The sequence below is a fragment of the Anarrhichthys ocellatus genome, unplaced genomic scaffold (genome assembly GCF_004355925.1).
Source record: "Anarrhichthys ocellatus isolate YVR2014 unplaced genomic scaffold, GSC_Weel_1.0 scaffold952, whole genome shotgun sequence".
Classification (NCBI taxonomy): Eukaryota; Metazoa; Chordata; class Actinopteri; order Perciformes; family Anarhichadidae; genus Anarrhichthys; species Anarrhichthys ocellatus.
In genome coordinates, this window is record NW_022280926.1 from 1 (window position 1) to 12,023 (window position 12,023).

General features: G+C 45.0%; 1 protein-coding gene across 1 annotated transcript; it reads right to left on the minus strand.

Annotated features, from left to right (window-relative positions):
• Positions 1 to 9: 9 nt before the first annotated feature.
• On the minus strand, positions 10 to 5,101 carry LOC116377152 (zinc finger and SCAN domain-containing protein 21-like). The gene is made up of 2 exons (XM_031838720.1): positions 4,789 to 5,101; positions 10 to 3,855 (listed from the first exon to the last, which is right to left on the minus strand). Exons 1-2 carry the CDS (start codon positions 5,099 to 5,101, stop codon positions 3,182 to 3,184), a joined length of 987 nt encoding a protein of 328 aa, XP_031694580.1. The 3' UTR covers positions 10 to 3,181.
• Between the last annotated feature and the right edge of the window lie 6,922 nt (positions 5,102 to 12,023).

The window sequence follows — 12,023 nt, forward strand, 5'->3', positions numbered from 1 at the left end:
GAGGTCTGGAGTCTCACCTCGTTAAATACACGTGTTATAAAGTGAACTGCACAAACATACAGAACTCTTCACATTGGTTTCCTTCTCTTCTCTTCTACAGAGGTCGACATGCAGACGCTCTAAACTTGCTCCGTATAATTTAACTTTCAGTCTTTTTCTTTTTCAATGTGAAACTTACATTTCTGTGCAGCATTCAGCTGGTGAAATATGTTGCAAGAGATTTCAAATCTAACAGACAAACAACTGCATCATGACAACTAAATCATGTGTTGATGAACAACATGAAGGGAACAGAGCAGAGACTCTGGGCTGCTGTTAAGGAACCGACGTGAGAATGAATGAGATTTACTGCTGTTGATTTCTCAGTGAACTGAACGTATTCAAGACCGTTGGTCATTTGAATACGTCGCCTTTCTTATGAACGACTTTCATACTTTTGTCATTTCATTTACGAAACATTTTAGCCAACTAATAACACAAATACGTCAACTCACTCAGAAACTCACACACCAAACGATACGCAGCTCAGTGTGGACGCAGAGCAGAGACAACCTGCGTCAATAGAACAGGACCTGCACCTCCATCAGCACTGAGTCCTGGTCCAGAGGCCGCGGTGTAGAGAAGGTGAAACAGAAACATCGCCTCAGTGTTTCTCACACAGAGCAGGTCATCTGGTCCAAAGAAGAGTCTGCGTTCATCGACATGAAGACAGCGTGAGCAACAAGAGTCTCCATCTTGTTCTGAATAGAAAGCTGTCAGCAGGAAGCAGCAGCTGCTGGTGTGGGTCTGAAGGACTCGCTGGTCCTTGAGGGTTCCCACCAGGTGCTGCAGAATAAACACGACAGCTCGTTTTATAATAAGAAAATGGGTTTTGTATGAAGATGCACTTGTAACCTTGAAAATAAATTAGTTTATTCAGTTGGTGGTTCTCCGCTCCCGTCCTCTGAACGTGCTCTCTGTTGATTCAGCCAGAGGGGGGGGGGGCAGAGACACTGTGACATCACTGATGATGGACTCACAGCGCCACCCGGTGGGCCACACCACAACGACAATGTAATAATGTCTGTTTACCTTACTGCTGTTATTAACGTGTAAATAAAGGCGACTGTGGAACATCTCTCTGAGTACGGCGCTTCTGTTCCTGTGGAAGCTGTGAGTGAAGAACAGGAGGAGTTGCAACAGACCATTAGAACCAGGTTCTAGTCCAGGAGGGTTTGTTCCCTTAATTATGATTCTGAATGAGGTTCAAGGCCTTCAGGATGTTTCAAGAGTCCTTACGAGGACTGAGGACCTGAGTTACAAGAGTCCACGACCCCTCGACAAAACCTCTTGAGTGTGGGTGGGTTCAGGAGTTCTTGAAGGATTTAAGGAATCCCTGAGCGGTTCGTCAGGTATCCTAAAGGAGGCCTAGGAGTCCTCGAGATGGAGCTCAGAGCACAGCACCTCCACACAGCTCGAGAAACAAACATGGAACCAGCTGAGCCAGCAGCTAACGGTGATGCGAGTCACTGACTGGGTTCTACAAGTCGAGGTCAGAAGGAGTTCCTTCATGACGTCCCAGAGGCTGGAGGAGACACGGGCTGCTGTCCGGGGATCGCTGAGGTTCTTCGAGAAGTGATTTAGTTTGTGTGAATGTAGAGAGGGTGAAGATGTTCCAGAGAACTGAAGATGAAGAGATGAAGAGTTCTGAACAACATAGATATTCAGTCTGTGGAGAGACTAAAACAACGCTTTGTGTTTACATACAACCATCGGATCTACTGTTTTATTGTAGATTTATTCTTTTCTTCTCATTTAAAGTAAATTCATACAAACACAATATTTTAATTCATTAATCCTATTCGTGACATTTTATCAGCAGATCAGACGTATTGAATAATTAAGCTGCTAAAACAAACCGCGCTGGTTCACTAGAAGCTGTTTTAAATAAAGTGTTGTGCTGCCACCTGCTGGCGTAAAATAACATCAACTAGTTGATCTCTTCATGGACCGAACATGTTCAGCCTCGTTGTGAAGATACACGGAGTGAAGATGAAGATGAACAGAGTGACCTGATGGAGACGGCTGTACGTATGTAGAGACTGTCAGCGTGTTATTTTAAGATCAGAATTAATTAAAACGGCCTGAAAATAAATCTCTCAGCAGCAGTCTCCAAGTTTAAACGTCTTTAACAGTTTTAACATCTCTAAGTGATGATCAATACGTTTCGGCCTCGCTGTCCATGTGACCGGACATTAAACACAAACGACAGAAACATGAAGATGAGTTCTCAATCAAGTGGTTTTATTTCTTCATGTCGTACAGTGTTGTTGGAGCGTCGACTTCAGGGCCGGACGATGAATATGAACATCACGTCGTGACACGAGACCGTCTTAAGTTTTAAATGTCGTAACGAGAAGCGAGCGTCGTCTGTGATGTCATCAGACTGCTCCAGCTGTTAGAGCGGTCTGCATATATTTAATAATTATTCTGCGTAGAGCCAGAATATTCTCACATATTACTCATGAATTAAATATGAATTTAGACCAAAACAGAGTTTGTTGGAACGTTTTCTTCGTCCGGTGAAAGTTTAATAGTTTAGATGCTAAATGATTTCCTTCGTTGGCGTGTTTATTTAGTTTACGTCAGACTAAAAGGGAGTTTTTGTGTAAAGTAGTTGCAGCTCGCGCGCAATGCATCCTGGGACATGTAGGCGCAGCTCTGCAGCCGTTACAGATCATCTTCCTGTCTAATCACAGAGCCATCCTCCAGCTGAATACATCAACATCAGCAGTGATCGATCCACATGGAACAAACAAAGGGTTCATTTCCCTTGAAGGTGTAGAAATGTCTGTTAAGAAAATATAGAAAAATACATTTGATATAAATATGTCTCGGTCCATCTCCACACCAACGTGGATAAATATCAATGTTCATTTATTCCTCCTCGTGTTTAACAGCAGCAGAACAGAATGGAGAACGGTTCCGTCTCTTCCTCCTCCGACTGTCGATGAACCAGTTTCAGTAGAAAACAAAGCAAAGTCAAAGTAAAACCAGGAAACCTTTAGATCCACAACACCGACTGTGGTCAGAACTATTTGTCCGGGTTTCACTTTCAGAGTGGAGCTCAAATCTGATGGAAACGTAACACACAAAGTAGAGCAGCCGGTGTGGAGGCGGAGCATCAGTGGACACTCGTCCCTCAGCTCTGCTCTGTCTTCTGTCCCACGTGTGTGCGAATGTGTCGCTTGTAGTTGGAGTTGTCGCTGAACCGGCGGCCGCACTCGTCGCAGCAGTACGGCTTCTCCCCCGTGTGAATCCTCAAGTGTTTCTGATAGCCGTCGAACCGCGTGAGCCTCTTCCCGCAGATGTCGCACGTGTACGACTTGTCCACTTTGGTGCCCGCCTTGCGGTGCACCTGCACGTGTTTGGCCCAGTGGCCTCGCTGGGCGAACGCGCGGCCGCAAATGGTGCAGATGTACGAGTCCAGCACCTCGGACAGCGACGCGTCTAGCGAGGCGGACAGCGACGCGTCTAGCTCCACGCAGTCCAGCTGGCCGTTACCCGCCGCGTCGGGGACGTCCTCGTCCGGGTCCGAGCCGGTCTGCTGCAGCGAGGTGCCCGGCTGGGGGTCCGGATCCGAGTCGCCCGGGTCCTGGAGCTTTGAGAGCGAGGAGGTCATGCGGTCGTCCTCCCGCTCGCTTGTCGCACTGCCGCTCTGGAAGAACACGAACTTGACGTCGTTCTGCTCCGACGTCTGAGACGCCTCCTCCTGCTGATGATTGGTCCACAGCTCCTCCTCCTCCTCCTCCTCTTTGATGGGAGGAGGCTCGATGTCGCTGAGGCCGGAGCTCCAGTCCTGCTGCTCACAGAGAGCTGAACAAAGAAGAAGAGACACGTTTAGAGGCTGGTTGTGTTTCAATGATCCAGACATGAAGGAGACCCGAGTGTTTCATACTTTACCCCATAAAGTATGAAACAAAGACTCCGTGGTGCTTCAGCTAAACGCTAACATCAGTATGCTACCGTGGTGGAATGTAACAAGTACTCAAGTACTCCACTTAAGTACAACTTTCAGATACTGGATGTTACTTCAGTATTTCTGTTTCATGTCTTTCTACTTCTGCCGCTCTACGTTTTACTGCAATATTTTGACAAAATAAGTTTCCAGTTACTTTGGAGATTCTGATTATTAAAACAAAAACAAACTAATTACTCACTAGTATAAACAAAATATAAATGCTAGCCCCACCTTTACTAGCTGCAACATTAAAGTGATGACGACATTAATAATTATAAAACAATAATAGAATATTATTCTTTCTGCATAATTAGTCCTTTTACTTTTGGTACTTTTAATATATTTTGATGCAAATACTTTGTGTGTACTTCAGTACGTTGTGTGTACCTCAGGTATAAATTGTGTTGTAAAGGTTCATTTCTGGAAAATTTAAATCAAATGAATATAAACATAAATGAAGAGAGAAGTAGAGTCATTTTCTCATAGACTTCTATACAACCAGAGGAGTCGCCCCCTGGTGGTCACTAGAGAGAATGCAGGTTTGACACATGAAGCTTTGAGGTCTCACTACGTCACAAACAGCAGCTTCAATATTTAAAGGAGACACCTCGCGACACATTTGGGTGATTAGAGTTTCTACAAACTGAAATAAAACAATCCAGTCGGTTGTTTGTGGCCAATCACATTGGGTTTCCTCTACTATGTCACACGTTGTCGGTAAACCGGTAACGTTAGAGAGACGTTACTGTTGTCGGTGAACCGGCTAAGACTCGGTGAACGTTACTCGCCTGAGCTGTTGACCTGCAGAGATATCTGCGGCTTCCTGGAGAGGTCCAGCAGCCGGCGCTGGCGGTCGATCTCCAGCTTGGAGCGGGAGATCTCCTCCTCGTACTCGGCTAAGGTTCTCCCGAACACACCGAAGATCTCCTCCGCGGCGGCGGTGAGCCGCTGGTTGATGAGCAGCCTCAACATCTCGATCTTAGACATGTGAGCGGCGGTGTGTGCGGCGGACTGGCGATACGAAACGGGAGAAGTTCGCTCTCCGAAGCGTCGTGGTCGGTTGTTTACTCGTTGCACTTCCGGGTTAAAGTCTTTGCGCATGCTCAGTGAGTTTTTCAAAGGTACCCATTGGATTAGACGTGTGGGTTTACTGCCACCTGCTGGACTGGAGGTCTACATACACGTTTTGATTCTGTTATTTTTAAAACATTCATAACATTTGCCTTCAGATAATCATTAATATTATTATTATTGTTTTATTCATATTTCATGTCCTGCACTTTAAATTCTAGTTGCAATAATCTTTCAGTATCTGATAGTCTGTGTAAATTTATATGTTCTCAAATAACACAAAATGAATGAGACACTTTTTACAAATGTATTTAAACAGTTTGTTTAAGATTTCAGTGCCTTTATTGCTTTTCAGTGTCATTTGTATTTCACCGGTTTTCTCTGTGGTACATTTATTTATTTCTTTTTTAATTTCATTTACAGAATTCAAAGAGATCAGGGCCCCGTTCCTCGTACGTGGTTCAACTGAGTGGATCAAATGTCCTGTTAGCAGCCTAAATTAAGGAGATGATTGACATCAGGCTATCTGGGTTCCTCCAAGGCTGATCCTCTCAAACAGTCTCGTTAATTGGAACCAGACGATCAGGATCAGGATAATTGCGTGTGCCCGTCCTGCTTCAAAAGGGGGAAGCGTCGATCACCGAAACCATGATTTTCTAACAGTACAATGTTAAATAAAGTCAAAGAAAGAGCCTCTTTTTACTCCGCTGACGAGCAGGAGATGATCATGAACGCATATGAGGAATTCAAGACCATAATCACGGCTAAATATAACACCTCCACCGCTGCGAGGGCTAGACAAGAAGCACGCAAAATATCACACACACGTTAAATGCGTAAGTGTTGTAAATGTATCGGCTCATTTTAACGCCTCATCACCCCAATCAATCAGATGATATGTCTTTAAATGAGCTGCTGGCAGTAGGCTTAATGAATGCATCATCCAATGAGATCTATAGCGACAATAATGATCTCAACTCTTTCACAATAAGATAAAAACAAGCCCAAAGAGCATCTACTGATCCTCATTAATATGAGGATATATGTACTGTATGCCCTCATGTATCATGTACTATATATGTGTATATACATGTATGTGTAGATCACCATATAGAACTAGTTTGAATATGTGTGTGTGAATCTGTGTGTGTGCGGATCAGTGTGTACAGGTGCATCTCAATGAATTAGAATATCATCGAAAAGTTCATTTATTTCAGTAATTCAATTCAAAAAGTGAAACTCATATATTATATAGATTCATTACACACAAGGTGATATATTTCAAGCGTTTATTTCTTTTAATTTTGATGATTATGGCTTACAACTAATGAAAACCCCAAATTCAGTATCTCACAAAATTAGAATATTACATAAAACCAATTTAAAAAAAGGATTTTTAATACAGAAATGTTGGCCTACTGAAAAGTATGTCCATGTACAGTATACAGTATGTACTCAACACTTGGTCGGGGCTCCTCTTACAGGACATGGGAGCAAGTAAACACCAACACACACACATTACTCAGAATGCTGAGTCAGTACAATATGTGCCATGGTGATGTAATGAACACATCCATAAGTTTATTAAGCGCCTAATAAACTTTACCAACAGCACGGCATGCAGCGGCTTTCCCCATGTTCTCCGCATCGCCGACACTGTACAACAACGTACCACTCGCAGAACAGCTCAAGGCTGCATCCAGCGTGTGGTGTTCAATGTATGCTCCAGAAGGTCTGTAAATAAATGATTCCTTGTGGGCAGAATGGATAGCGCTCGTATAGGAAGTCATCGTGATGTGATAACGGATCTTGGCGATGTGGAAGAACTCTCTCCCTATAAAACGCTAATCTAACTAATATCCTCCTCCATCAGTGGATCTCTGAGGAAGGGAGCTGTACATTAATGCAATAGAGGCTTCTTAGTTTGCTCAGCTGCTTTAATGGATCACCGTGTGTCTCACTTTACATGCATTTCCGGAACTCCCGTATAACCCCCGGTATATGCGCAAGCGCATTAGACTACCGTATATGACAGGAGCTGCCATGTTTTCCGGGGGAGTGGCAGCTTATCCGGCTACCTTCAGTTAGCCTGCGCTGGAGCAGGTTCAAGTTTATGGATGTGTTGCCATGGTGATTTTGCCAAACTTGCTTCGTGGAACCGAAAAGCCTGATCTACGTCATCTTATCCTGACAAGTATCCGGCTAACTCAGTTAGCCACGTACGAGGAACGGGGCCCTGGGGTTTGAGATGCCACCAGATACACAGGAGAGCATGACAACATGATAAATGTGTTTGTGTGAGAACATCACGTTACAGTATAAATAGCTTATTTCAGCCATAACGACGTGAAATAAGTGATAAAAAACATGGAAACACTAATGACGATACATTTCAAAACATGTTCCTTCCATCCACTTCCAGTTTCTCCTCTTTAACAATAAACATAGATTATGAAACTTATCTCAACGTGAACCCGAACAGCAAAGGTGTTCATCAGCAGGAGGGATGAAGCAACAACCACCACTAACATGTAAACACCAGAAGATCAGCAGGTTTGATTCATTTAGCTTTCAGTGAGACTTTCTATAAAAACAGCCCGCATCATGTAAAGTACAAATATATCATGTAAAAATATACTTTTATTCAAATCTTAAACAACGTATGGTCAACACTATGCAAGTATCAAAAGATTCAATCTAAAACTATACTTGGCTTAAGTTTGTGCAGCCTTTACCAAACTCTGTTTTATAAACAAGAGAGAATACTTACAGAACATGAGAAAGAAAAACAAATGTTGGTGCTTTTTTTGGTTCATTGTGTTTGTGTTCATTTTTCTAACTGATCTGTAAACGTGTGGACAGCGTCACATAATGTAAAATTAACGGAAACTATTGAGGATTTCTGTGGGCGTCAGGCTCCAAATATCTTATTTATTCCTCTAAGTCTCTTTCTGCCAAAAACACAAACGATCCATTTGTGTAGAACATTCATTTCATCATAAAAGCCCCTTTGTGTCATCGTCATCTTTACATTTTACACTTTTACTTTGATGAACACCTGATTTAGAGGACATAGTTTTCCTTCATGAATTAAAAAAGTCAAAACTTTGAACACCACCAATGACTCGTATACCCTCCACCTAATAGAATATAACAAAGTGCGCTCTACCGAGACATCCCAGTGGAGAAAACATGATTAACTCGCTGCAGCTTTGGGCCTTTGTATTTCATGTTCTTGGCCCCTCCGCCAAGTACAGGTTTTGCCAAACTTTCTGTCACATTAAAGTCTGACTTAAATTTTTTGGATCCAATTTAAAAATCCTTAATTTCATGCCAGGAGCCATATATGACCTGATTTCTCCTTTATTACAGATGTGACCACAGCTCCTCTTGCTCCAGTCCACCTCATCTACAGACATGAGCAGAAAGATAAAGACTTCAGCTGTCGCTCCATTTACATTTACAAATTCAGGCCTCGCGTTAACATGTTATACAATATAACCTTCATTTACTCGTTCATCCATCAGGAGTGTGTTTTAAACAAATAGAGTGAAGTTTGGTTTTTCTAAAAGTCCCAGGAAGTTCTTTCTTCACTGTTTCTTTTCCGCACAAAACAAAACAAACTGTTTCAAAGGCAGCACATTGCTGCTCAATCTGCACAAATGGAAAAGACTTCCTGGTGCACCGAGGTCTGTGGCATCGGGTTTCTGCTTCGGTTTCTCAGAGAGCTCGACGTTGTGAGGAGCTGGACGGTCAGGAACACGTCGTTACCACGTTTGTTTTGTACGGAGCGACACTTCAACCGACTCAGATAAACAGACAGAAGGTCGAGTTTGATGAACGTTAAGGAGAAACTAAAATACTTACAATTTGAAATGCACTTGGCTGAAATGAAAAGAAAATAAAAAATAATTATTCTGCATGTTGTAGAAAATAGCATCGTCTCTCAAAGTCATACAAAAATATATTTTGACTTTCACAAGCAAACGATCACAGTGCTGCGACTCTCACACTGCTCACTCTGTATCGATGGACTTTTACTGAATTTGAATATTCAAACGCACAGAGAACCGTCTCTACTTCTGCAGCTTTTTAGCCTCTTTCTGGTTCCGTCTGGTTCAGTCTGATTAAACTCACTGTTCACTATCCAGTTGCCAGTTGTCAGTCTTTAGTCTGCGCTGTCTCATTTTAATTAATTCAATTCATTAATCCTGCATCTGTGGTTACTCATCTCTGCTCATGTGACCTCTTTCCAGCCAATCACGTTGATTTCAGGCTGTTTATGAATGTGACTGCCGTTCTCTCTGCCGCCGCTCGACACCAGGAAACCAAGTTGTTAGCTTAGCTTAACTGTCATTTAATTTAACTTTGTGTTTCAAATATTGTCAGACTGTTGGATTTATGGACACATAACCCGTTCCACACATCATAGCTACGTTATGTTGCTGTAAAAAGCTAAAACAGAGTGGGTAGATTTGTAGGCGTGTGAACAGCTCGTTGTGTTATTTATAACCACTTGTTCTCATGGTTATGACTCGCGTACGATCATTTTCCTAACTGTTTGAAAAAGGTACTTTTCTCTCACCTTTTTCTTCTTGTAAACAGAGACTCCGATGGCCGCTGTGAGGATGATAAACCCTGCGACCGCCGCTGACAACGTGATGGGGAGCGTTGCGTCGCTGGGCTTCTCAACTAAATCAAAACAACCGAGAAATGTAGTTTTATAAACTTTGTTCAGGAACAGGGCCACGCCCAGAACACCGCTCATTTCCTCTGCACAGAGTACTTAAGCACAACGAACCCAAACTCCCTCTTCGACTCTTGTCTTCACATGACGTACGACAGACGCTCTCTAACTCAGCAGACGCTCCATCCCTCCATCCCCACCCCACATCCAGACGAGCAAACGCTCTCTGACTCAGCTTTCATACGACTCAAGACAGACGAGCAACGCTCTCTGACTCAGCAGACGAGCAACGCTCCATCCCTACCCCACGTCCTCTCTACGTCGACCCCTACGAGCAAACGCTCTCCGACTCAGCTTCAAGCTTTCATACGACGCAAGACAGACGAGCAACGCTCTCTGACTCAGCTTTCATACGCTTCAACACGAGGCACGACAGACAAACAACATCTTAAAACCGCTTACCTTTCACAAAGGCTCTCCTCAACCCTTCCGGACGACCAGCCATATCCCGAAGCTCCCTCCTTTTCTCACCATGCTCGTCGCTAGCAACTCCGGCTGCGTTTAGCCATTCACATTCCCCGCAGCTCTCGATAACCATCCTCCGTCAACTCCGAAGCCGTCCGCCCCCGCCTTCCAACAGCCCGGGGGGGAGATCCCGATTTCGGAATCCCATCCTTCGACCCTGATCCTCTTAATTCTTCACCCACGCCGCTCTCCCGACAGCCAGAGTTCCAGGCGCTCGAACAACCGGTAAACCACCGTGACCCTCCTTCACCATTCTGAGGCCCCGACAGTCTCTATATATCCCACTTCTCCGAGTGGACAGTCTCTCAAATGAAGAAAGCAATCATCCAACGCAACAGTCATTTACATCAGTCCGTTACAAAGCGCAACTTTCCAAACTTTTCAAGCACCGGTAGCACAACACCCCTCTCGCTCTCCGAGCCTCCAGAGCACTTCCGGGTTCCCGGCGCCACGTCAGGCACGCGCCGATGACGTCATGACGCATCACACGGCAGAAGAAGCCAAACCATCGACATCAGTCCCTCCAGAGGGCCAGGTTGTATACTCTGATCGTGAATCTTTAATCTGAGCTTAATACGGCCAATAAGTACCCGATTAGGGTAATGAGACCGGTACCAAGGCTATGAATCGATCCTCTTCAAGACGAGCCACGACTAAATATCTGTCAAACTGCATGCAGGAGTCAGATATATGGCGTTCGGTAGGAGGTGTTTTAGCGTAAGTTAGGCTGCTGCTTCCAGTCTGCTGTTGGCCTCAACTTAGATGTGTTTAGAGAAGGGCAGTCGACTGTGTCCTGCCTTAAGTTGTACCATGCCATACTGACTCTGGCCGTCAAGCTCCCCCCGCGCCAGAGACATCTCCTCGCAATGTTTTTCCCCCTAACTTCACGATTAACCCAGGCACATCCATCCTGGCATCCTTTCATGTTCTGTTACTTCTACCTTCCATGTTCCACCCACCTCGGCCAACTTCGGCTAACTCCTCCCATCTCTACCGGCTACCCCAGCTGCACAGACCGGTCCAACAACAGAACAGGTAGGTATATGGCACAGCTAAGGGAGCAGCTCGGGGTCGTCGTTCTTGCCAGGGACGCAACAGTCGTTTCTTCCTGCCTATGCCACCCCCCCTCTTCCTCCACCCCTACCCCCACTTGCGTTGCCATCCCATCTTAAACACGCCTCATTTCCACAGCTCCGCCAGCAGACAATTGCAGCGTCCTCTGACTTATCCCCCCCCACCAGTTTCACTTTTAGCCACAGCTAACCCTATCCTCGGACAATTCCGAAGTTGTCGGTCCTTTGCCTTCCAACAACCCCAGGAGGAGATCCCCGAGGGATATCATCCCTCCACAACGCCGCTCTTCCACCCCCTTGAGATCCAGCCGCTCGAACAACGGCCAAAACCACAGCGACCCTTCTCCCCCACGCCAACGCTCCGATGGCCCCATACATCCCGCATTTCAGAGTGGAAAGTCTCTCGACTGAAGTATGCACTCACCCAGCTCAACATCCATTTCCACCAGTCCGACAGAAAAGCAAACTCTTCAAACTGCTCACGGCCGCTCGGCACTAAACCTCCCTCGATCGCCAAGCCACCAGCATCAGGTGCTACGTCGACGCCCAGACAAGCCCAGTCACTCACTCCAGCCCCTCTAGAGGCCCAGTTCGTATCGCACACCCTCCTTACTCTCTCTGCATCAGGGATATCTCACCCTGCAACCTCGTTTCCCCAATCTGCACT

Bases quoted from the DNA above. Each gene is read 5' to 3' on its own strand.
- LOC116377152 (XM_031838720.1), bottom strand. From the start codon at position 5,101: ATGCGCAAAGACTTTAACCCGGAAGTGCAACGAGTAAACAACCGACCA. The intron at 3,856-4,788 runs GCGAGTAACGTT...TTCTTTGTTCAG, and splicing joins TCTGCAGGTCAACAGCTCAG to CTCTCTGTGAGCAGCAGGAC.